At 46.4% G+C, this 27,337-nt stretch overlaps 1 protein-coding gene across 1 annotated transcript; it reads left to right on the plus strand.

The window, feature by feature from the left end:
• Window positions 1–102: 102 nt before the first annotated feature.
• si:dkey-106n21.1 (solute carrier family 23 member 2) lies at window positions 103–26,985 on the plus strand. The gene is made up of 12 exons (XM_068312954.1): window positions 103–274; window positions 5,549–5,698; window positions 7,321–7,475; window positions 8,272–8,449; window positions 10,319–10,500; window positions 13,622–13,739; window positions 14,612–14,768; window positions 15,078–15,331; window positions 17,093–17,257; window positions 19,356–19,464; window positions 23,902–23,997; window positions 25,549–26,985. Exons 1-12 carry the CDS (start codon window positions 203–205, stop codon window positions 25,728–25,730), a joined length of 1,818 nt encoding a protein of 605 aa, XP_068169055.1. The 5' UTR covers window positions 103–202; the 3' UTR covers window positions 25,731–26,985.
• Window positions 26,986–27,337: the final 352 nt, after the last annotated feature.

Below are 27,337 nucleotides of genomic sequence, written 5' to 3' on the forward strand. Positions count from 1 at the left end.
CTCTGGTGTCCGTCCACACACAACGACAAGCACATGACCACCAGCCAGACTAAATAAAACGTAGGAGCTGGTCCACGGCCACAAACGCTCCAGCACAGCGAGGAGACGGCGGCTCCACCGGCAGGTTTCTGGAGACAGCGGTCCGCGTCCACCCGGGGGGTCAGGGGGCCCAGGATTCCTTCAGGACCTCGTTCCCATCAGGATGCGTCTGGATGCAGAGGAGAAGGTGGAGGTGGGGCTGATGGAGCGTGGGGCGGTCGACCCTGAGTTTGGGGTGAGTTTTGTTGTTTTTAGATGGGTAAAAAGTTTGAGGCGGTTTTATTCCCAGACGAAGGGGGACGTGTTCCTGCAGCGGGTCGGACCACAGCCTCTGGGGAGTGTTAACGGCTTACACGCCACCGCTCCGCAGGACGGAACGGGTCCAAAGCCAGGCTGGAGAAATAGGTCCACGTGCAGTTTGTGTCGGGTTCGAAGGCCGGGCTCGACGGGGGCACGCAGCTAAGCCGGGGCGAGGCCCCCCCTTCTTCTCCCCATCATTCATTCATTAAACAGTGTCATTTATTAGCCTTATCCCTTCATTGTACAGTCTCTGACAGCCCCACTAAAGGCCTGGGGAGGGACTTTGCAGCCACGATGAACCCAAACTGGGATTGATACATGTAATCAATCACCTGCGTTTGCCGACTGCGGCGTCAGATTAAGTCCCCCAGAATTCCCTCACATAAAGGACCTTTTGATGCGTGTGCAGCTGCAGCTCCGGCTGTTTGCTCAGGAACGCGGTCGCCATAGAACCGGGACGCTTTTTCTTGTTGGTGACATTACGTTAAGACTTTCTGCAGTGTTCAAAGGTTAAAGGTTGTGGTGGGGGTTTCGTTTCTCTTAAGGACAGGAGACAGTGTGTTAAACACAAGATATTTATTTTGTCAATTCAAATCAAGTTTAGGTTGAGTAGCAGTACAATAATATCATCAATAGGTTGAGTATGAGTCCAATAACATCATCGATGATACTGACAGACAGACAAGTTCAACAAATATTTATCTAAGCATGATGAGAGCTCTGGAGACGATGAAGAAGTCCTCCGGTGTGTTGTTACAGAATATTCTGGGTACAGGAAAAAACTTCAAGTACAAACTAGGAAATGGATCACATGTCTTTTTATACCCTAAAGGTGTGACTAGGGGGAGGTATTAACCTGGGCCCATCTGCTTTCAACCAGTTCTTTACGGCTCTCAGTTGGTACGTCATGACCTCCAGACGTTACCAGAAATATCAAGTCGACAGTTTCACAAAACTATTTGATGACATAACATAATCAGTCACGTGACCCCTGTGAGGATCTGCTGCAGACATTCTCTGGATGACCCTGTGCAGAAACATACATTCTAATTTCAGGTACAGTGTATGAAATGATCTGGCTAGCTGCTTCTGTCAGTGTCTAACTTCTTCAAGGAGACCCACAGTCATGCAAGCATTTCCAAATATGGTCAAACAGGAATTATCTTCATGCAGCATCTTCATGACCTGGAGACATCCTGGGGCCACCTTCACAAGAGCTGAATAATATGACACACACAACAGTCCAGATCTCTGGTTCACTTAGATGATGTTATTTTGTTATATTATTGTATTATTTTGTTATATTACAAACTTTCCACCACAAGGTGAACATTTTTAATGTTTGGTTGAAAAAAAGTAAAGAACTACAAAGAATGTGATGCTTTCAAAGAGAAACAAATCAGACCAACGAGTTACCCCCCACCTCTGATAGTACGACAGTCTCTTTGGAGCAAATGGCCAAACTCAGGTCTCATGCAGTCTCAAAGGATGTAGGAACATAAACCCCCCCATCTTCATCCCTCCTTCTGGATGGACTCCTACACCGATAGTAACGCTGCACCTGATTTCCTGCCTTTAGCTGCTGCTGCTTTTGATTGATCGTCTACAATCAATAGAGTGAATGTGCTTCAGTTTGGGAGGAAGTCTTCCGTCCTGATGGGTTCGTAACGCTGACATGAAACGGTTCAGGAGGTTTTATTTCTGTCATGCTGCTCTAACCTGGAGTTAAGCTAGTTTAGATTTATTACAGACGCTGCTGTTCTGCACATTTGTGCACATTTTCTGTTACAGACGGGTTTCCTCAGGACTGACTTTCACTTTTAATGGATGTTCAATAAATCAGCACCTCGTGCTCATCGCTGAGGGTTTCTCATTATAGAGCAGAGATCTCATGCTTCAAGTCATGTTTGACCCCCAGGACGATGTCCTCAGACGCTCCCAGGCGTTTGTCAAGTAAAGAAATAGATAGAAGTCCACTTGTGTTCTAAGAACATGAATGAAGATGGAAACAGCCCACAGTGTTCCTCTGGTTCTGAAACACTATTATCATCACCATCATCATTATTATTATTATCATCATTATTAATATCACCATTATCATTATCATCATTATCATTAATATTATCATCATCATCTATCATTATCATTGTCACTATTATTGTCATCACCATTTTCATGTTCATCATTATAATCATTATTATCATTATTATTACCGTTATCACTAATATTATTATTATCATTATCATTATCATTTTCATGTTCATCATTATCATCATCTTCGTCATGGCTGCTGTTGTTGTGACAGTCAGTGGGTGGGCTGTAAGGCGTGTCCATGGTGTCATGTATGTGTCATGTGTCATGTGCAGAGACGCCTGTTACATTCTATTATGTGAAGGAGTGAGTTTGATGGTGATGATGATGATGGTGATGGTGATGATGATGATGATGATGGTGATGATGATGATGTGATGGTGATGATGATGATGATGATGGTGATGATGATGATGATGATGTGATGGTGATGGTGATGATGATGGTGATGGTGATGATGATGATGATGATGATGGTGATGATGATGGTGATGGTAATGGTGATGATGATGGTGATGGTGATGGTGATAGTGATGATGATGGTGTTGATGGTGATGACAGTGATGATGATGATGGTGATGATAGTGATGATGATGATGATGATGGTGATGGTGATGATGATGGTGATGATGATGGTGATGATGGTGATGATGGTGGTGATGGTGATGATGATGATGATGATGACGGTGATGGTGATGATGATGGTGATGTTAATGGTGATGATGTTGGTGATGATGATAGTGATGATGATGATGGTGTTGATGGTGATGATAGTGATGATGATGATGGTGATGACAGTGATGATGATGATGGTGATGATATTGATGATGATGATGATGATGATGATGATGATGGTGATGGTGATGATGATGGTGATGGTGGTGATGATGATGGTTATGATGGTGATGATCACCATCATAACGTCACCACCATCATCATCACGATGGTGGTGATGATGGTGATGGGGATGATGGTGATGATGATGATGATGATGATGATGATGATGGTGATGATGGTGATGATGATGGTGATGGTGATGATGATGGTGATGGTGATGATGATGATGATGGTGATGATGATGATGATGATGATGATGATGATGATAGTGATGATGATGGTGATGGTGATGATGATGATGATGATGGTGATGGTGATGATGGTGATGATAGTGATGGTGATGATGGTGATGATGGTGATGACAGTGATAATGATAGTGATGATGGTGATGGTGATGATGGTGATGATGATGATGGTGATGGTGATGATGGTGATGATGATAGTGATGATGGTGATGGTGATGATGGTGATGGTGATGGTGATGATGATGATGTTATCCTAATACAATCTAAAAGTGAATCGATATCGTCCCTGCCTTGTCCCGTGTAAATGTTGATTTTCTGCAGATGTGATTCGTGGTTGGGTGGGTCTGGTCGCCATGGTAACACATCTTCTCTACTGTGGTTTCTGGGATATAGATAACAAGATGGAAGCGCACGCAGGTCGTGTCGACGAAGCAGCTGTCTGTGGAAATACACCCCAGCGTGGACGGTTCCCCCCCGCTTCAAAATACCTGAACCCACGGGTCGCCCCCGCCGGGCGGTACCTGTGTGGCTCCTCCTACCCTCAGAACTCAGGTTTCAGCAGCAGTTTGAGTTGATTTATGAAAGGCTCAAACGGTCATTCATCAAAACCTTCCAGGTCATAAATCAGCTCCAGACGTGGACACCTGGACTTCAAGGACAACCACCAGGAGGATCTCCAGAGGGAAGAACAACCGTAAATCAACGTGATGATCGCCCCGTGTAACACACGCCATTACACACAAAGAACACGACATTATGAGCCAACCTGAAGACCAGAGGATCTGACCTGAAGACCAGAGGATCTGACCTGAAGACCAGAGGATCTGACCTGAAGACCAGAGGATCTGACCTGAAGACCAGAGGATCTGACCTGAAGACCAGAGGATCTGACCTGAAGACCAGAGGATCTGACCTTTACATCTCAAATAACTGCAGACAGACAGAATTTCCTCACAGGACATGATTGCTGATTGGTGGAGGGTTATCTCCTCTGAGTTAAACCCCACTGTGGAGTCCAGACACTGGTGGTGGGGGTGGCTGATGGCTCTGCAGAGGCTGAGGCCGGTGGTGATAGAGGCCCTGTGTGCCCAGCTGATACTGATCGACACCCCGATCAATGACAGCAGGAAGCTGATGCCGTGTGACTCGTGGGAACCAGACTATTTCCTGAGCTCCAAATAAATAACGGCTGTCAATGAAGACGTTTGGCAGCTGCGCCATGAAAGAGTCGTCTGTTCGCCGCCTGCAAACCATTAAAGTTAATGTACAGCAATTATCAATCATTTGCATAACTGCAAAACCAATTATCAAACCAATGATGTCATCAACGCCGAGCAGAACTTTGAGGTCCGTGTGAATGTTTGTGGCCCCCCGGTGCAGAATGAAGTGTTTCAGCTGTTCAAACATTCCCACCCCACTTCTTTATGTAAATTAAACGCTGCTACCTTGAAAAACACGCGGTGGTCATACGTGTCAGTAAAAAGACGAAGACCACCAGAGCTCCTTCATCAGGGCTGCTGTGGTTCCACACGCTCCGAGAACACGTCGACGCCACAAACTGAACCGACCAACAGCTGCTGTTATTACCATATTATTGTTATTACTATTATCTGTTATTATATTATAATTATTGCTATTATCTATTATTATACTAAATATAGAGTAGCATTATATCATAATACGTACACATATATGTACTTGAGTGAGTGTGAAGTGTAAAAAGAATTTCCCCAAGAGGGATTAATAAAGTACAGATTATTATTATTATTATTAATAGGAGTAACAATAATATAATAGATAATTGCAATGATAATAGTAGCTTTATAATAATAATAATAGCAATACTAATAATATAATAATAGAAATAATTTAATTACTATAATATTATCATTATTGGTATGTAATAATAATATTAATTATATATATATAATTATTATTATAATAATTATTATTATTACTATAATCTATTATTATATTATTATTATTGCTGTTTGATATGACCTATTATCTATAACGGGTGTTTGTGTGCCCTCTTAGGGTAAAGGCGACGAGACGCCGCGGCTGAGGCTGGAGGCGGGGCCGACACGCCGTCAGACCCAGGAAGGGGCCGCAGACGGGGGCGTGGACCTGGTCTACTCCATCAACGACCGGCCGCCGTGGTACCTGTGCGTCCTGCTGGGCCTGCAGGTAGAGTAGTGTGGGGCCCCCAGACGCCCTGGGGGCCACACTGGACCCCTGGAGTCTGACCTGACTCCAGTATTTAGTTCTGCGTAGCCTGGAGGACGAACCGTCACACACGTGTCCTGATCAATAACTGCATTGACCTCCTGGTTTCCTGTCTTCATTCATTCATTTCTGTGAACTGGTCACACATCTGGAACCAGTCATCTCATTGTGGGGATTAAGAGCAGCAACGGAAGTCCTTTAGTTCAAGTTATTCATTATCTTATCGATGTTAGTTTTGATCTCAGTCTGAGAATCTAACCAGAGAAAATAATAATGGATCAAAGCTTCTGTGTGGTCCAGAATGAACGTTTAGACGTTCTCCTCCAGCCGTGTGTCTGCAGACCTCAGGCCTGATGAAGGAATTCATCATCTGAGATCTCCACAAACACAAGATTTAAAGAATTACGGCCCGGCTGGCTCGGGTCCAGACGTGGACTACCTAACCACAGAACATCTGTTCTAACTCCACCTGAGGAATAAGGATGAACATGAACGTTCTCCACACACGACCAGGATGAGTTCAGGCCCCACAGCTCTGAAAGATGTCTTCCCTTTCTTCCTCATAATAATTCTGGGTCGCGACCCCCTGACAACAACCTGGTTCATGTACAGGAAAGCTCTTTGTTCTAACTGTTAGTGAGAAGGAGGAGGAGGTTCACAGCTCAGGTGACGTCCTTCAGCTGTGGAGCAGATCCTCCATCACTTGAGACCAGAGCTTTGAGGTGTCCTTCAGCCTGATGTGGACCTGAAGGTCTCCCCTGACATATTAACACCCTGAAACACCACTCACACACCTGGAGCCACCACACACACACACAAACACACACACACACACACACACACACACACACACACACACACACACACACACACACACACACACACACACACACACACACACACACACACACACACACACACACACACACACACACACACACACACACGCGTGACTCAGACAGGACAACAGGAAGTTGCTATTGGGTTTGTCTGCTGTGAAACCGTGACCTTCTAAAAGTGGCCTCCAGGCTGGAATCTGTAGAAAATGCATTGGTGTCATGTGAACGATGGAAAAACATCTCAAACATGTGAACCGAGTTAAGACGGAGTTAAAACCGGCTGTGTTCTGACGTCGAACAGCGCCACGTCGAAGACGCGCTTTTGAACTTGCTGACAGCTGGATATTTGTCTGTTTCTTTATGGGTCATAAAGTTTATATATTCATTCATTCATTCATTCATTCATTCATTCATTCATTCATTCATTCATTCATTCATTCATTCATTCATTCATTCATTCATTCATGTTCCTGGCCAAAGACGCTGACTAGTTCTGGGTCAGACCGGGATGCGGTGCCCCCTGGTGGAGAACTCTGACGGGTGCGATTGGTTTATAATACCAATGCATTCGTTTCCTGTTTGGTGTGTGATATCATTGTTTCACCGTGGGGTGTCCACGGGTTCCCGCTAGTGAGACGAGATTTAACCAGTTTGATGCTGGTGCTGTTTGATTTAGGTGTTTATCCTCCACACCTGGCCGACAGGCCCTCACCTGACGTTTCTGTGTCCTTTGGTTCCTCTCAGCACTACATCCTGGCCTTCGGGGGGATCCTGGTGATCCCCCTGATCCTGGCGGAGCATCTCTGCATCCGGGACAGCGTGGCCACCAGCCAGCTCATCTCCACCATCTTCTTCGTGTCGGGGGTGTGTACCCTCCTGCAGACGACTGTCGGCAACAGGTAACCCGTCAGCGATACTGCCCCCTGCTGGACATCTGTTGGGACTTCCTGTGACGATGAGAGTATTTAAACTAGCTGGAGACACCCCGCTGGGGGGCGGAGGGGGGTCACGCCGGGGTGACTGTCAGTCAGTCGGATGCTGGGACCCGTGCTGTACAGTAGAAACCAGATCTGTCCTTCAGGATGGTTCTGGGGGGGTTCTGTCGCAGATGCTGGGTTCTGTTCTGTTCAAGCAGGTTCATATATTTATAAAGGATCAGAAATCCCGGAGTTGTCGCCCCTGGGGGGGGGCGATGCTTCCATCTGCAGCCGCCTCCCACACGCTGTACTGTACAATACAGTGAAGGTCTGTACATACACCTTCCTGCCCCCCCAGTGCTGCTGTAGGTAACAGTAAGCCTGAGCAAATAGCTTTTGCTCGACTCCCTCCCACACATGTTGGAAAAGGCTTCGAGGACAAAATGAGTCCAGACACACAGCCGGACGCTGAAGAATCAGGAAGTTCATCTTTGTTGGTTTTCAAAAGCGTGGAATGAAGGTCTTTGTGAGAGACGAGAACACACACACACACACACACACACACACACACACACACACACACACACACACACACACACACACACACAAAAGTGTATAGAAACGAATGGGGTGCAGCACAACACAAAGAAAACACCACAGCATGAAGTCAGACCGCCTCGTATCTCAAAACAAACCGATTGGCTCGTCTTCAGGCGGCAGCAACAAGATCCAGAGGATCCCCGGTGACCTCTGACCTCTTGTGTTTACTGGCTTTCAGGTTACCGATCCTCCAGGGTGGCTCCTTGACGTTCCTGACCCCGACCCTGGCGATCCTCGCTCTGCCCCGGTGGAAGTGTCCGGACCCGAGGGCGTCCGCAGAGATGCCCGTGTCCGTGGAGAACGCCACCGGTTCACCGGGACACGCTGACGACATGTGGATGACACGCATGTGTGAGGTATGTCACACGCTCCCTCAACACACCACGCCGGCGTGGGGGAGATCCCACGCTGGTCAGGTGATGGTGCTGATGGATGAGGCAGTCTGGGTGGGGGGGTGTAGGTCAGGGAGGAACCAGGGAGGGAGGTTCTGGGTGGCCCTGAAGGCTGGAGCGGCTCTCAGCCCCCCCCTCCCCGCCCTGCGCCCCCCGGGGTTTGATTGGCAGCTGCTGGAGCTGCTGGAGCACCGGCGTGGCGCGGCCGATGGAACGTCCACATGAGCAGTAACACCTGGTAACGCAGGAATTTAAGCGTTTGTGTCGCTATCACAGACCATAAACAGTCTGTCAGACCCCCCCACTCAGAGGAAACACACTGTATGTGACCAACATTTAAAACACGTGTCAAACTCAAGGCCCGGGGGCCACATATGGCCCTCCACATCATTTAATGTGGCCCACGAGAGCATGAAAGGTCAAAGTGTCTAAAAATAAACAGGTCAAAAGTGTGCTTTGACCTAAACTACATTTCCCACAATGCAGTAGTTCAGCCCATTCTAACTCTGACTAAACGTAGTGAACAAAGTTAACATTCTAACTCGTGTCTGATGTTATTTTTCTTTATTGATAGTTTGATCCTTGATTGATGGAGTTCTGTGGGTTTAATAACCTGACAAATGAAAAGGATTTATGTTAGAACAGAGAAACAAACAAACATGTTTTTTCTGTCTAACTGTAATGTTTGGAACTAGAATCAGTCAGAAATTCAGTTATTTAACATTAAGGAGTAGTTACATTTAGTTACATTACACTGAGTTACATTTAGTTACATTTATTAGTTACATTAAGGAGTAGTTACATTTAGTTACATTACACTGAGTTACATTTAGTTACATTTATTAGTTACATTAAGGAGTAGTTACATTTAGTTACATTACACTGAGTTACATTTAGTTACATTTATTAGTTACATTAAGGAGTAGTTACATTTAGTTACATTACACTGAGTTACATTTAGTTACATTTATTAGTTACATTAAGGAGTAGTTACATTTAGTTACATTACACTGAGTTACATTTAGTTACATTTATTAGATACATTAAGGAGTAGTTACATTTAGTTACATTACACTGAGTTACATTTAGTTACATTTATTAGTTACATTAAGGAGTAGTTACATTTAGTTACATTACACTGAGTTACATTTAGTTACATTTATTAGATACATTAAGGAGTAGTTACATTTAGTTACATTACACTGAGTTACATTTAGTTACATTTATTAGTTACATTAAGGAGTAGTTACATTTAGTTACATTACACTGAGTTACATTTAGTTACATTTATTAGTTACATTAAGGAGTAGTTACATTTAGTTACATTACACTGAGTTACATTTAGTTACATTTATTAGTTACATTAAGGAGTAGTTACATTTAGTTACATTACACTGAGTTACATTTAGTTACATTTATTAGTTACATTAAGGAGTAGTTACATCTAGTTACATTACATGTAGTTACATTTATTAGTTACATCTGGTCCTTTGAGGACAGCCGTTATGCTGATTTGGAAAAGAGTTTGAGCGGTCCCCAACTTTTTCTGTCTTTTTCGGTACCGACTGACCCAAAAAACCGGTACCCATCAGGGTTTGGGGTCCAGCATGTTGGGTCGGTCCTTTTTGAGGACAGCCGTTATGCTGATGTGCCCCCCCCCCCCCCCGATTTAAATGGAATAAAGACTAAACGGTTCAAACCAACGCAGACAGACAAATGTATGTAAATCCACCAATGAGAGCAGAACGGGTTCAAAATGCAAATGAACGTCTGAAACAACATGAAACTATGAAACCCTCTGCCCCCCTCCACCCTGCCCCCCCCCCTCCACAGATCCAGGGCGCCATCCTGGTGGCCTCCTTCCTCCAGGTGGTCCTGGGTCTTTCTGGCCTGGTGGGGTTCGTCCTGAGGTACATCGGCCCGCTGACCATCGCCCCCACCATCAGCCTCATCGGCCTGTCGCTGTTCATCGAGGCGGGGAGGAAGTCTGGGAGCCAGTGGGGGGTCGCCGCGCTGTAAGTGGGCCCTCTGCTATCTGGAGGCTTATCAGATGGGGGGGGGCTGTTATTCAGTCCTTTATCATTTTCCACTAAGGCTTGTCGGGGGTTTCAGATTTACTGAAGCCCCCCCAGTGATCCATCATCTCACCGTTCCTCGTGTCCCCCCCCATCAGATCTGTCTTTATTAACGTCTCAGACTCAGGGTCGGTCCAGCTCCTGCTGCCATATATGGATGCTAACCGCTAACATTACAATTAGCTTCGATGCCACCCCCCCAAACACCACGTCACCCCCCCATCTGTCTCCATTCACACAGGTGTAGGCATGAGCTGAGAGACCAGGTGGGATTCATTCTGCCACACCCTCACACACCCTCACACCCACTACACACACACACACACACACCCTCACACACACACACACACACACACACACACACACACACACACACACACACACACACACACACACACACACACACACACACACACACACACACACACACACACACACACACACCCTCACACACACACACACACACACACACACACACACACACCCTCACACACACACACACACACACACACACACACACACACACACACACACACACACACACACACCCTCACACACACACACACACACACACACACACACACACACACACACACACACTCACGCTGACAGGCCTGGTTGTTCTCGCCCATCATCAACTCCCTCAGTGCTGCCAGCACCTGAACCCCCCCACCATCAAACACAATCCTGCTCTGCGGCTCCAAACCGGACCAGACCTGCTGCTCAGATCTGCCCCCCAGGGCTTTCCTGAATCACACCTCGGGCAGATTTTTTACCAAAACTCCCAGAATATCCCCAGCGTGTCCAGAGGTTCCATCTTGTTCACGTTCAGAGTGAATGAGAACAAGACACCCAAATAAAATCAGTCTTCTCCATTATGCCACCTAAACCCCACCTGAAATAAAAAATCAGGTGGGGTTTGTAACACAATGTGTTTGTGTTTCCTCCACAAACACATTAAAGAATCATTAAATCACGAATAAACCGTTAAAACACATAATATCATGTTACTGTGCAATAAATCAGGATGAAACATATATTATTAGCCCGTAGCAACCCCCGTGACCCACAGAGACGGAGACGTTTCTCTGTTCTATATTAAAAAATAAAATGTAATTGTCGTCTTAAAATAGATTCATAGTAATGAAATATTATTAAAATACATTCATGAATAAAGTTTAGAACAGAACTGGGGGGGGTTATCTACAGTTTCGCCACCAGAAAGCCTGAGGATGAGCAGCTGATGCATGATGGGACGGAACATAAATACGTCTTAACATCTGTTAAAACACAGGATTCCTCCTTCAGACTGGAGAACATTTGAAATCCAAAAGATGGAGATGAGCGCCCCCTGCTCCTGAACCTCTGCTCCAGCCCAGAACCTCTGCTCCATCCCAGAACCCTGCTCCATCCCAGAACCTCTGCTCCACCACAGAACCTCTGCTCCACCACAGAACCTCTGCTCAAGCCCAGAATGTCTGCTCCATCCCAGAACCTCTGCTCCACCACAGAACCTCTGCTCCACCACAGAACCTCTGCTCCATCCCAGAATCTCTGCTCCATCCCAGAACCTCTGCTCCACCTCAGAATGTCTGCTCCACCACAGAACCTCTGCTCCACCACAGAACCTCTGCTCCACCACAGAACCTCTGCTCCATCCCAGAACCTCTGCTCCATCCCAGAACCTCTGCTCCACCACAGAACCTCTGCTCCACCACAGAACCTCTGCTCCACCACAGAACCTCTGCTCCATCCCAGAACCTCTGCTCCATCCCAGAACCTCTGCTCCACCACAGAACCTCTGCTCCATCACAGAACCTCTGCTCCATCCCAGAACCTCTGCTCCACCACAGAACCTCTGCTCCATCCCAGAACCTCTGCTCCATCCCAGAACCTCTGCTCCACCACAGAACCTCTGCTCCACCACAGAACCTTTGCTCCACCACAGAAGCCGGACTCAACATCAGCTCCTCCAACTCTGACCGTGTTCAAACCGATCCAACAACGTTCCACTGCGGTATGCACACTTCCTCACCAACAGGAAGTACTTCCTGCAGGAAGTAATTGATCCCAACCTAGAACACCTCCAGGTGTAGTGATCCATCTCTGGGAAAACCCTCCTAGAACCTCTAGAGTTTCTCCAGCACCAGTTCAAACCCCGCTGGCCTCTGAAGCCTACTCATCCGTCTTCAGCGCCGTGACGACTGTCCTTCATCTTCCACCACGCTCTTCATCAGGTTCAGGAAGTTCTGTCAGGAGACGGGCGTCTCTCCTCCTGCTCCACAGACGTCTGCGTCTAGTCCAGCTTTAATCACCTCACTTCCTGTTGTTATTTATCAAGTCCAGACCACATGACAACGGGCGGAGCTGCTCGAGTCCCACGGCAACAGCTCAGATATAAAGTGAGATCATCAGATGTTTGTTCCTGATGACAACAGAAACCTTCGCCCACCTGCCTTCACACACATGAACACCGGTCGCATCCCATTCCTGAGTCAAAGGGTTGAACCTGATGTGGCTCCAAAAGGTGGAGCCACATCAGGTTCAACTCTTCAGGGAAGGCCCTCCACAAGCTTCAGGAGTGTGTTTCCTCCAGAAGAGTGTGTTTCCTCCAGAAGGGTGTGTTTCCTCCAGAAGAGTGTGTTTCCTCCAGAAGAGTGTGTTTCCTCCAGAAGAGTGTGTTTCCTCCAGAAGAGTGTGTTTCCTCCAGAAGAGTGTGTTTCCTCCAGAAGAGTGTGTTTCCTCCAGAAGGGTGTGTTTCCTCTAGGATGTTCCTTCACAGATGTTTGGACGTGGTCTGCTGGATGTTCTACCCCTGTGGCCATGGAAGGGACTTGAACACCCGATATGGTGTCTCTATCCGGTCTTTGCAGTCCGCTCATGGACCGATGGTTCCGTCACGCGTGACTTATCCCCCTTCACTCCACCAGAACCTGGTTATTTCTTCATACTTGTGTGAAAAATGGCGTGTGTGCGCTTGTTGGCGTCTGGATGTATGGATGCGAGCCAGCGCTCAGGCCTTCAGGGGGAGGGAATAAGATCGTCTTGTGTTTTCCCACAGGACGGTGTGTCTGATCCTCCTGTTCTCGCAGTACCTCAGCAGAGTCGACGTTCCACTGATCGCCTACACGGATAAGAAGTGGCAGGTCTTCCAGTACCCGCTCTTCAAGCTCTTCTCTGTGAGTTCTGATCGTCCACGGCGCAGCCTCCTGATTAATTATTCAGGGGGGGGCAAAAAGTCATCTTCCTTGTTTATAATTCTCGAATCCATCCTCTCCCTCTTTCATCCTGATGACAGTTGTTGTTGGCACGCCGATGAAAACCGATGTCAACACGGTGGTTGAAGAGATATCATCAGCAGAAACAGTTTTCCTCCACATGCATACGATTAAAACAACATGCTCACGCATGTACACGTATATTTCCCGTGTTCTGCAACTAATTCAAAGTAGATGGAGACAATCTTTCAGGACATACGTGTAGATTTGACAATGTGATGAAAGCCGCTGTCAAGTCGAGACGCACACTCTCTCATCCTTTGGGGGGGGTTCACCCACACGTGTCCCGGTTCCAGGCAGGAAGTCCTCTCCTGGCTGGTCTCCAGGGTTCACCTCGGCTTCACGTTTGCTGACCACGCTCGGTGAACTTGTGAAAGCAGGTGACAGCATTATGTACAGGTTAATGAAGTGATGACTCAGTAAAGGATGAATGCAGGTGACCCCGCTCTGCTTCGGGGCTCATCTGTGGAGTGATTTATCGGGGGCGGTGTCGCTCATGTCGGGTCAAGAAGCCCCCCCCCTGAAAGCTTCAACTCTCTTGATAAAGAACTGAAAGCATCTGGAGCGTTCTGCAGACGATTCTCCCCCGAACCCCGTCCAGGTCCAATGGAGACGTCGAAAGATGTCAACGCTCAGTAACAACCACAACGCTAGCTGGTCGTGTTAGCGATGCAGGCTAAATGAGGCTAGTTGTCGAGAGCGAATAAACCACCTGGGATGTGTTGGGGCGTCGCTGGTTAATATTCAGTGTTTCCTGTTGATGGTGTCTGCAGGCGCTGCTCGGGATGTGCGGCGCCTGGTTCGTCTGCTTCTTACTGACCGTCTTTGATGTCTTTCCGTCAAAATCTGACGAGTACGGCTTCCTAGCCAGGACCGACATCAACGTGCAAGCGGTGGTCGACTCCCCCTGGATCTACCTGCCGTACCCAGGTGAGCCCTCACAGCGAGCGCTAACGCTGACGGTGCAGCCCGGCAGGCGGGGCATTGTCATGGGATGGTGTATAGTGAACACATTACAGCGTGGTGGTGGTGGTGGGGGGGTCCTGGGAGGCGGTTGGCTCGTTGTTCAGGCAGCGTTAAAATATTTATCACTTCTTAGAAAGAGTCATAAACCATCTTCAATGCAGAGTCGGTACACGTTCCATAAGGTCTCACACCTGGGGTGGAAGATCAGAAACGACATCCTGCAGTAAATGTGATTTATGTCCGACGCTGTGACACCCGGTTCTTTACCCACAGGTCAGTGGGGTGTGCCCACAGTCAGCGTGTCGTCAGTGCTGGGCATGATGGCGGGCGTCTTGGCGTCTACCATGGAATCCATCGGGGACTACTACGCCTGCGCCCGCTTGTCTGGCGCCCCTCCGCCGCCGAGTCACGCCATAAATCGAGGCATCGCGGTGGAGGGCCTGGGGTGTATCCTGGCTGCGCTGTGGGGGACTGGAAACGGAACCACGTCCTACAGCCAGAACATCGCCGCATTGGGTATCACTAAGGTACGGGACAGCGTCCGCTTTGGTTCGCCCAGATGTAGGATAGTGTTTAGAGGTGGGGAGTGGTTCTGTGTTCGCGCCCCTGGGAGTCCTGGATCCCCTCTGGTGCTGAGGTTACCCCCGTCAGACATTCCAGGCATGTAGGACACCACCTGGTGTCCCGGGCTGAAGGTCTCAGGGGTCGTCTGATCCAAATGCTGGTGGAACATAAACCCCCAGAACCAGAGAGGCTCGTCCTGAAGCCCCACACAAACATTTATCACCATCAGATGAACCGAAGTGAACGCAGGTCACCCTTCAGTCGGGGTGACGACAGGCAGATTTGTGGAGCCTTATTTTTTGTTTTATGTAGTATTTATGGCCAAAGATCCGCCTCAATCCCAGCATTCAGGAGCTCTCTGGTTGTTGACAGACAGATGCTTGGAACTTCCTGTCTGAATGAGTGAGCAGCTTTTAGCTGTAGCCGAGCGTTACCCACGGCACTTACACCCAACAATCCTGCTTCCTGTGTTGGGTTCTGCTCTATTACAACTAGAACTCAAGTGAACTGTGCTGAACTGTGTTCAGGGACTTGGCAAGAAGCACGCATGGCTCACAAAGTGCTTTATTATCTCCGATCATCAGCTCCTCCACACATTTCCAAACAGATAAAAACAGAACTATGCACAGGCTTGCATCGGAGGTGAACGTTCTGATATGTCGCGGAACGTTTTACCACCATTAGCTTGACGGCAACCTCGTCTATAATTTTAATTCCGTTCCTTAACGCCATGAGAGCTCACTCGGGTTATTTTATTACTGTTGCACATGTGATGAAGTCACACGTGCTCCAAACACACAGCATGCTAAATGAGTCACGGACTACACATGTTTGGCATGCATGCTAATAATTCAGATTTATGGGGGTTGAACATCTGTCGAGCGTTAATGTAAATGAATAATGGTTTTACATCTTGGTGTTCACATTGAGGAGAGAGGGTCAGCTGAGGGAACAACAGTTTCAATGGAAATAACCACCGTTGTTGTGAACAGCCTGGCCTTAAACACGCTAGAGGCAGCTGTCCCACACGCTAACGGCCAGACGCCATAAAACACCTGCTTTTTAACGCCTCTGCCGCTCCTTCAGCACAAACCCAGTTTACCCCATAACGCCCACAGCACCCCGTTACCCCCAGACGGGCAGCACGACAGCACCGACCCCCAAACCACAGCGACCAGGTCTGCAGATCCATCAGAAACATCTCACGTCTCCTGACTGATGGTCGTCTCCGATCCCTCTGGAGATGACAGGTGTGCTCTCGTAAACCTTTTATGGCGGCTGCTTAAACTTTATTAAACTTTTATGAAAGCTGCTTCCTGTGAAGTCCGTTGCTGCAGATAATAAGAGTCACATGATGCCAACAGCTGTCAAGGCCGCTGACCGCTAACCAACTGAAGCTAACGGTGCGTTTAGAGGTGTGGGGCGGGGCTTGTTTGGAGCTCAATGGGAGTGGCTCAGAGGTGATTGGTTAATAATTGCAGGAGTTTAAGGTTCCATTGATTTCTCTCCCTTTATCATCCAGTTCTAAATAGCATGTTGGAAAATTAGCTTAGCCAGCTGTTAGCTTGAGATGCTCTGCTGCTACATCCTTCATCCTAAACTACACGCTAGATGTTAGTGATGCAGAAAACTACCAGCAATAAAACAGCTGACTGTCCCCACGCCGTCCCGGTGGGAATCACAAAGCATGCTGGGAATGATGACAGATCCCGTTCTGGTTCCAGGTGGGCAGCAGACTGGTGCTCCAGACGACCGGCATTCTGATGATCCTCATGGGAGTCTTTGGGAAATTCGGAGCGATCTTCATCACCATCCCGGCGCCCGTCATCGGAGGAATGTTCCTCATTATGTTTGGGATGATCGCCGCAGTCGGGCTGTCCAACCTCCAGGTGAACAGACTTCACTACTGATTCATATCACCTGAGAACCTTTACATACATGATGTATAGGCTTCATTCCCAGTCAGGATCATCACCTGTTACCATGTAGGACCAATGGAACGGTCCGGTGGGGGGGTTTGGGGCGGTCCGTAAACGTCCCCTTGTTTTCCTTCCTATTCCTCTGGTGTGGAGCCATCCCATCAGCCTCAGGGGCCACAGGTTCAGCCCTGATCTGGCTGTGATTGGTCGCTGTAATAATGAGTCAGTCTGTCGTTGGACTGCTTCAAATCAGCCTTTAACCAAATGAACTGCTTTGGTTTTCACGATGATCAAAGCATCAGACGCAGACAGTTACCAGAGGCAGATGGATGGACTGGAACCAAATGGAAACCAGTAACATTTGAATGTATGAAAACTGACGACCAGACGATGTAAAAATCTACATTTGAATGTTGATGCGGTTCCATCAGGGACATGAATCAGACAGGCAAATATCAGTATTTCTTCAGAGTGTTGTCAGTTAACTCAGACTGAAAACTCAACACTAAAAACCACGTTGGTGTTTTATCACCAGCTCAGATCACAGAAAGAAAAGAGATGTGTGTGAATGTGAAGCGTCTGTTGGGTCCAAATAACAATTAAAATCCCTGAACGGAACCAGAGAACTGAGCTCGAGACCCGGGCCTGGCTCTTTCTATCTTATCCGGTTCCCGAGATATGTGCAAAAAAATGTAAAGTTGAAATTTGACTTTGACCAAGTTTTCTCAAGGTCAAAGTCATCGTCTCATCTCCATCCCCTCTGCTGCCTGACTAATGTGCTTTTGGTTTCATCTTTCTATCTGAACGGTTGTGAAGACATTTGGTGGACAGACGGACGGACACTGACAATAACAATACATCACCGCTTTATGGGATGTAATGAACTTTAAAAATACATTTGTTCAGAAAAATACACAAACAGGTTGTAATCTCAGATAATCGCTTCATTAATTGAAAAACATGTTTCAGCGAAGCATCAGCTGAGATTCAGGAAGCTGTCAAATCAAATTGCTTCTGGGTTTCAGTCCACGGGGTCGTTCCTGGATGGAGTTGTAGCACAACGCTAGAAGAAGAGTCTGTCACCACCTGACGGCAGGTGTTTGTTCTGACAGGGCCATCCTGATTGGCTCAGACTGTTTGCAGCACTCAGGACGATGTCATTGAATAACGGGACCATTAAGATGATGGAGTTAGCTTCTAAATACCTCAAACATAGCGATCAGAGCAGTGAGGAGACGGCTGGAGGCCATTAAGTCAAACACACCTGACAGGTAATACCTTCTAACGGCGCAGAAACACTTTGAGTTGTCGTGTAGTCAGGAAACACGCCAAGAAAACATGCTTCCTAGTGTGCCAAGGTCAGCAGTAATGCTGTTTCCTGGCACCAGACGGGCGTGTGTGATTAAAGTAAGAGCAGCAGGTCTGCAGGTCCAGATCAGACATGACACTGAGGCTTCACCCCCACGTCCCAGTGAGCAAACACCCCCTCCACTCCACCTGAACGCAACGCTCCTGCACAATCACACTGGTTCAAGGTTGCGTGCGTCTTTGCCGCTCATTTTTTGACAGGAGTGCACGATCGTGTGTCCCTGGGACGCGAGCTTTAAATACACCTCCATTCAACAAAAATAGTCACAATTTTTCCATTTCTCCATCTAAATTTTGAACCCAGAAATCACTATTATGTTTTGATTTCACACGAGTGTCTCATCACGAGACTCACCTGCGTGATTCCGCCTTTATACCAATAAAGATTGATTGATTATCACCACACCTCCAAAAAAGACGCAAAAGTTGGAGAAAAACCAGTGACAATGAATGAAGAACAATCAAAAGTAAATCAAGAAAAACACACAGATATTACTACAGGTATTACTACAGGTATTACTACAGGTATTACTACAGGTATTACTACAGGTATTACTACAAGTATGATGAGTCACAACCAAACACCAGACACCTGCATCGTGTCCTTCTCCAGGCATCAGATTATTTCTATTTGTGTTTTAACGCAGAGATTTCATCCAGATGAACAGATTAACGAACCAGAATCTCTCTTTCTCTCCAGTTCGTGGAGCTGAATTCATCCCGTAACCTCCTCATCCTCGGCTTCTCCATCTTCAGTGGCCTCGTTTTGCCCACCTGGTTTCAGGCCAATCCTGGCATTGTTGACACGGGTGATTACACCTGCACACACACACACACACACACACACACACACACACACACACACACACACACACACACACACACACACACACACACACACACACACACACACACACCTTATCCCTACAAATAGCAGCACAGATGGTTGCATCGACACTGTTTATAACTATTCCCAGCTACCTAAAAATATTTGGCCCTGACCTTTAAGGTGAGTCTGAAGATCTTGGGGGACCTGAATCGTCCAATCAGGACACGACGTCCATCTTTATGATCAAGGTTCACAGGAAGAGTAAAGAAAACTGACGAAACTCTTCATTTTGACGGGAAGTTGAAGACGTGACAAACGTATGCAGAAGGGATTTGTTGCCTCTACACCCACCCACACACACACACACACACACACACACACACACACACACACACACACACACACATTAGTGGTTGACCATGTGTTGAATGGATCTGCTGTGACAAACACTGTGATAAGCCACGCCCACGACTAAAAACATGTGAATTCAAACACGAAACAGGGAATAAACAGGTCATTCCTCTGGATCTTCAGTACGGAGTTGGACCAACTCAAACGTCCGCTTTGGGACACGAGCAGGAAACCGTTGCAGACGTTCGGCGGTGAGCCCCCGGGGCCGGGGGGCACCCACTGCCCCGCTTACAGATTAGACGAGGTGGCAGCAACCCTGCCAGCCTAAGCTCCTAAAACCAGGCATATCCGATCCCGCTGGTCCAGATGGCAAACACAGATCTACCTGCGTCTGCAGACGCCTCTCCAAACACATTTGGAGGGGAAACTCCTTTAAAACACCATTGTTGTTTGTTTTATGTCAGACAGGTATCCGAAGTGTCAGGTGTGGTCACTGGTTCAAGCCTCATTGGTCCATCTGGGGGTAAAGCAGCTGTTCTGCACCGGTGGGGCTTTTATCCCGAGTGACACCCCTGACTCTTTTCACTGAGCAGAAGGGATTGAGGGAATCTTCTAATAAATTGCCCTGATGTTAATCTGGCACAAGGTTCAACGGAGAAAATTAGTGTGCTCAGGTGAAAGAGGGCAAATTCTCACACATCACCACCCGGGGTAAATCTGGGTTAAACTGGGTTTAGTAATGCCACCGTGTGGGTTGTGTGTTCCCGTGGACACAAATGGCACCGGTGGAGATTGCATTGCAGTGGATTATGTCTTAGTCACTTCATTTGTTTCACCACTGTTTGATGGACAGGCAGAGGAATCAGTCCAGACACACAGTTCACGTACAATTTAAAACGTTGATTTGATTCACTTCACATCAGGTAGACTCTAATGCAACCAGGGTGTGACTCCGACCCCCCCGGCCCAGATGGCAAACATTTGGCCTCCTTTGGTCAGCCAGAGATGGAGGGAACCTACTCACCTGTGTTCTACCTCAAACACTCTGTTGAGTCAGTTTTCTTGTACAACAACTTAGAAACCGCTGGTTTCACGAGGCCGTTCCACCCGCGCCGGTTCACTCTTGTAAAAGCAATTTTGTGTCTCAGTAGGACGTGTTTCCTGGTAAAGTGAAGGTGAACCGTGGGCTACGTTGAGTTTAGCGATGCCTGCTGTGGCCTGTGTTCCACAGTGATCTTGGGGTCACCAAGTCGGCAGATGTCTCTTCATTACTTTGCTCCTGGTTGGTTGGACAGGTCATCAGTCATAACTTTCATATAGCTAAATATTAAACACATAGGCAGCAGAAGGGAACGCTGTTCTGAGCCCACCTGGAGTCCTGAACCAACAGGTAGAACTGATTTCTGCTGCGGTTCCACCAAACATTCATTCAGTGGATGCATTAAGGGAATGATTGTCTTTTCACGGGCAGAATTCCAATCAATCGCATGTCTTAGACTCAAAGGGGGCCAATCGATGGCTATCAACTGATGACTTCCAGCTTCTGAGGAGACCCTGATTGGCTGCAGACTGCATGTTGTGGCCATCACCTTAGAAGTGCCATCAAAGAGCAATCCTGAAGATTAAACAGCTCATCTCTGCAGACATAACACTTTGATCCCGCGAGTCATGTGATGCACGGGTTGCCCAGGAAAGTGCTAATCCAGCGACACTGGTCATGAGGGCCTGTCTGGTTTCCTCAGGTCTAGGCTGCTTAGCGCCCAATCCTCTTGGCGAGTCGCCATGTCACTGGCTGTAATCTGCCCTGCTCAGATATAGAACTCCTGCCCCCCCACCCCCCCACAAGTTGTTCCGCGGTCCTGATAGCGCCACACAAGAGGAGGCCTGTCGGCGTCCTTTGTAAACACTCCAGGTTCTTAACATGTTCAGACTGTGGGACTGAAAAGCTCAGTGGTGGGGTGAACTTTTGACTCGGTCTTCCTGAAGTGACTTCCTTCCTCCACGTTTGGATGGATCAGCATCGCATCGCGTCGATGTCGTGATCAAGTTAGGAATGGAAATTCATGAGTCAGATTATTGGCTCGTGGGCTTCATTCAAAGCAGGGACTTGGACGTGCGAATGGCGACTCGCACCAAAGGCCGAGGAAAAGGACCGACCCAACGTGCTGGACCCCAAACCCTGATGGGTACCGGTTTTTTGGGTCAGTCGGTACCGGTCTGTTGACAGAAAAAGTTGGGGACCGCTCAAACTCTTTTCCAAATCAGCATAACGGCTGTCCTCAAAGGACCAGATGTAACTAATAAATGTAACTAAATGTAATGTAACTAAATGTAACTACTCCTTAATGTTAAATAACTCTTTTTAGAAATAACATTCAAAGCTGTTTGTATCACATGTTTTATTACTTTTACATGATGGGGGCCACATCAGCATCACGGCTGTAATCAAAAAGCCAGATGTAACTAATAAATGTAACTAAATGTAACTCAGTGTAATGTAACTAAATGTAACTACTCCTTAATGTAACTAATAAATGTAACTAAATGTAACTCAGTGTAATGTAACTAAATGTAACTACTCCTTAATGTAACTAATAAATGTAACTAAATGTAACTCAGTGTAATGTAACTAAATGTAACTACTCCTTAATGTAACTAATAAATGTAACTAAATGTAACTCAATGTAATGTAACTAAATGTAACTACTCCTTAATGTAACTAATAAATGTAACTAAATGTAACTCAGTGTAATGTAACTAAATGTAACTACTCCTTAATGTAACTAATAAATGTAACTAAATGTAACTCAGTGTAATGTAACTAAATGTAACTACTCCTTAATGTAACTAATAAATGTAACTAAATGTAACTCAGTGTAATGTAACTAAATGTAACTACTCCTTAATGTAACTAATAAATGTAACTAAATGTAACTCAGTGTAATGTAACTAAATGTAACTACTCCTTAATGTTAAATAACTGAATTTCTGACTGATTCTAGTTCCAAACATTACAGTTAGACAGAAAAAACATGTTTGTTTGTTTCTCTGTTCTAACATAAATCCTTTTCATTTGTCAGGTTATTAAACCCACAGAACTCCATCAATCAAGGATCAAACTATCAATCAATAAAGAAAAATAACATCAGACACGAGTTAGGACGTTAACTTTGTTCACAACGTTTAGTCAGAGTTAAAATGGGGTGAACTACTGCATTGTGGGAAATGTAGTTTTGGTCAAGTAACACTTTGACCTATTTGTTTGAACCTTTTATGCTCTCGTGGGCCACATAAAATTGATGTAAAGGGCCACATTTGGCCCCTGGGTCTTGAGTTTGACACATGTGTACTAGGGGAAATTTGCTTTTTGCTGTAGCTCTTAAAAACATACAAACTGATGCATCTATTAAGTGCCTCCAAATACGGATCAATAAGTGGACAGAAAGAGTACATTCAGAATATAAATAAGGCCTCCAGGTAAAAAGTCCATCACAGCATATTTTGAGAGCCGTTTTTGAAACACTCATCTGTGGTATCTCCGCCACCGCGATTCATAATTCAAGTGGATGAAATGAAATGAGAGTGCTGTGTTGTCTCTGGATTATCCTGAGTGGGCGACGTCGTTCTCTAGATAACAGCCTTCTGCTGGAGGCGCCGCGCCGCTGGTGGTTCAGAGGGTCAGCAAACACAGATTTGAGTGGTTTGGCTTCCATCAGCTGCTATCATCCGTTCAGAGGGTTTGTGTGGATAATCCGTCACCACGTCCTGCAGGGTGTGTTGTGTGTCGTAGCTGCTGTCGGGGTCGTTTCTGTGTGCGTTAGCGGGTCGAGTCAGACCTGACCTGTGGAGGGGGAAAGCCGCTGCTGATGGAGGGAGAGTGGTTTCATTATCAGGAGGTCGCTGGTTCAGTCCTGGCTTCCAACGCGTCACAGTGCCCCTGAGCCAGAAGGAGAACCGGTTTCACACGTGTCTAAACGTGACAAATGGATTTCCTTCAAACAGAGGTTTTACTTTAGATACTTTAGTCAATACTAATGATGACAGTAATCATCTTCTGTCTCTGAAGGAGTCCAAGAGCTGGACCAGGTGATCGTAGTGCTCTTCACCACACACATGTTCATCGGAGGATTCTTTGGGTTCGTCCTGGACAACACCATCCCAGGTACGACCACAATAACAACAGCAATAACAACAACTATAATAACAACAACAACAACTATAATAACAATAACAACAACTATAATAACAACAACAACAACTATAATAACAATAACAACAACTATAATAACAACAACAACTATAATAACAATAACAACAACTATAATAACAATAACAACAACTATAATAACAACAACAACTATAATAACAATAGCAACAACAACAACACAACAACAACAACACAATAACAACAATAATAACCCAGGCAGTCTCAGACTCTAACATTCCACCTGAACGTGGTCCCAGACTAGACCTTCAGGTCAAAGCTGTGCTGTAGATCAAAGTGATCCAGGGCTCGAAATTGTGCCCATTTCGGTCGCACGTGCGCCTTGCTGTTGGGGGGGGGGTGCTCCTGAAGTCTTTGCTGGTGCTCCTAACGTCTACATCTGGGAGCACCAGTGCTACCAGGAAAAAACGTTCATTTCCAGCCCTGTGATCTGTGGTCTCACCCACACCGGCCTTCTCCCTCCTCTTCCTATCTTATCTGGTTCCTGAGTGTAACAAAAGTTGAAATTTGACCTTGACCTAGTTTTCTCAAGGTCATCATCTCATCTTCCTCCCCTCTCCTGCCTGAGTCGTGTGCTTTAGTCTCATTGTTCTGTCTGAACGGTCGTGGAGACGTTTGGTGGACTGACAGACGAACACGCCAACACTGACATCACAACACGTCACCGCTGTGACGAGGGACGGAGTGACATGTTTAGTGGTGCTTTAGTGCGTCTACGGATTGTGTTCTAACACATGACGTGTAAACAAAATGTAAGAGTAAGATGAACACACACATGGACACACACATGGACACACACATGGACACACACATGAACACACATGGACACACATGGACACACACATGAACACACATGGACACACACATGGACACACATGGACACACATGAACACACATGGACACACATGGACACACACATGGACACACACATGGACACACACATGAACACACATGAACACACACATGAACACACACATGGACACACACATGGACACACACATGAACACACATGAACACACACATGAACACACACATGGACACACATGGACACACATGGACACACATGGACACACACATGAACACACATGAACACACATGAACACACATGGACACACATGGACACACATGGACACACATGGACACACATGGACACACACATGGACACACACATGGACACACACATGGACACACACATGAAGACACTCTGCTGCTGTTTGTTGTACTGACATGACCTGTGGACTTTACACACGTGATAAAACATGCTAACACCCTCACTGTGACCACACCGCCGCCCATCTTACCCCCACACATAGACCCGTGCAGAACAACCCCATCAGAACAGGAACAGTCTATGTCAGGTACCCCTGACACAGACGTGACCACAGGTTGGGTCACATTCTGGGGTCATGACCCCTTTGCCGAAGGTGACGAACAGAGGGAAACAAAAGAGACCATTCTGGACCATAATAATGGTCGTTTCGTTCTCAGGCAGCGATGAGGAGCGAGGCATCAGGAGCTGGCAGCACGGCGCCGAAGACGGCGGCCGCGGCGCAGACACGTCCTGCTACGACATCCCTCTGTGCGGCGCCGTGTTTAAACGCTACAGGTGCTTCCGGTACCTGCCCTTCCTCCCGTCTCACGTGAACACGCCACAGACGACGTCCAAGTAGCACCACAGCGATAAATAAATAGAAGATATTAACAAATCCTTAGCGTGGCAGCTACTGCATCATTAGGAATTCTACCATATATGAACACACAAATATTTTCTGTCCATGTTTAGCTGCTGGGCGTGACACGCCTCGTGTGTGGGCTGAAAAATGAACTTTGGATTCCAAACTACTGAAGACAAATAAAATGTACACGGCCAGCAGTAAATGAGAAAGCAGGCCAATAGCGCGACGCCGTCCTCATAGATGACTGATAGGAGCTACAGGTGCTGACGTTCACCAGTAAGCTAATGTTTTGTTCCCAGTTGACTCCCACCACACACAGCCTGCCTTCTGATCGATCTGCTGGTAGGGTTAGCGGGTTACAACATGGGACAAGCCTCTGGCGATAAGGACTTCTGAGGAAAAAAACGCAAGTTAATATTTTACAGATTTATGTTCTTTTAGATATAAAAGTGTTCAAACAATCTAAAGCTGTGACCACAGAGAAAACCTCGCAGAGTAAACACAGTATTTATACTACGAGATAGAAATCCACTACACCCTCCTGAACGGAGTATTGACAGGTTCTCATTTTCATTTACTAGGTTCACTGTGAATGTTTTTTAACTTCCTGTTATTGTTTTCTTGAGTTTCCTGCAGTTGTTCGTTTTGTAAACCCTGTTTAAAAGGTGCTCAGTAAATAAAGTTATTAATTCTGTGAAGTCAATAAAGTTATTATTGAAGCCATGGTGATTGGACGGCTGGGACTGGAACCGATCCTGACTGTCTTCACTGATGGAAGCTGATTGGACGAGGGCCGTGTACCGGCTGAACCGTGATTGACCCGGCTGCGAGGTCAATCTGAATAATTTACAGATATCAGCATCTTCAGATACTGGTGGTGGTGGTTGATGACTCTGCAGAGACTGGCAAGGTGGATTGAACGATGAAGCTGCTAAATCTTCAGAGATTCTGTGGAATGAAAAATGTTTGGCCTTCATCACACGAGATTTAAATCAAATCGTGTTTTATTTGTGTTTCATGTGTTTGAACAGCTTCTAGAAACAATTAGAATGAATTAAATCTTTGCTTTTCCTCTTTGTCAACACACTGATGTAAATTCATGTTTCAGTGCAAAATTACAAGGACTAATGAACTTTGGTGAACACATAGCATGATAAAAAAATGTAATGTTAAGCTTGTCTGATTCAGTTCCATTTTATTTTGAGCTTTTTGTTGCTGTATATTCATCATTTTGAATTATTATATGATATAATGGTACTAATTTTGTAATATTTCTATAAATTGGTTAAAAACAAAGACAATAAAGTTGTTTTACGTTTCAGCCTGAGTCACCAGATCGGATCAATTTCTAAATTGACAGAATTGTTCAGTCCTTTCAGAGTCGTATTAATTCAGGACTTTGAAACACACGTGATTTAAAGGCACCGTGATATTTTAGCTTTATTACCGTGAAATTGACAGAGCTGTACACGGACTCCAGTGGGTTTTAATCTTTTTTTAGTGTATTAATGGGGCTGCCGGGGGTTGATGTAGACACGACGCATTGAGGTCTGGTGAACGCTTCTGGATGTCCAGAGCAGAGCTTCTAGAGTTTCTTCTGG

The sequence above is a fragment of the Antennarius striatus genome, chromosome 4, assembly GCF_040054535.1.
Source record: "Antennarius striatus isolate MH-2024 chromosome 4, ASM4005453v1, whole genome shotgun sequence".
NCBI lineage: Eukaryota > Metazoa > Chordata > Actinopteri > Lophiiformes > Antennariidae > Antennarius > Antennarius striatus.

Coding starts and splice junctions, on each gene's coding strand:
- si:dkey-106n21.1 (XM_068312954.1), top strand. CDS start 203: ATGCGTCTGGATGCAGAGGAGAAGGTGGAGGTGGGGCTGATGGAGCGT. Junction 7,476..8,271: donor CAGACGACTGTCGGCAACAG/GTAACCCGTCAG, acceptor ACTGGCTTTCAG/GTTACCGATCCTCCAGGGTG. Junction 15,332..17,092: donor CCGCATTGGGTATCACTAAG/GTACGGGACAGC, acceptor TTCTGGTTCCAG/GTGGGCAGCAGACTGGTGCT.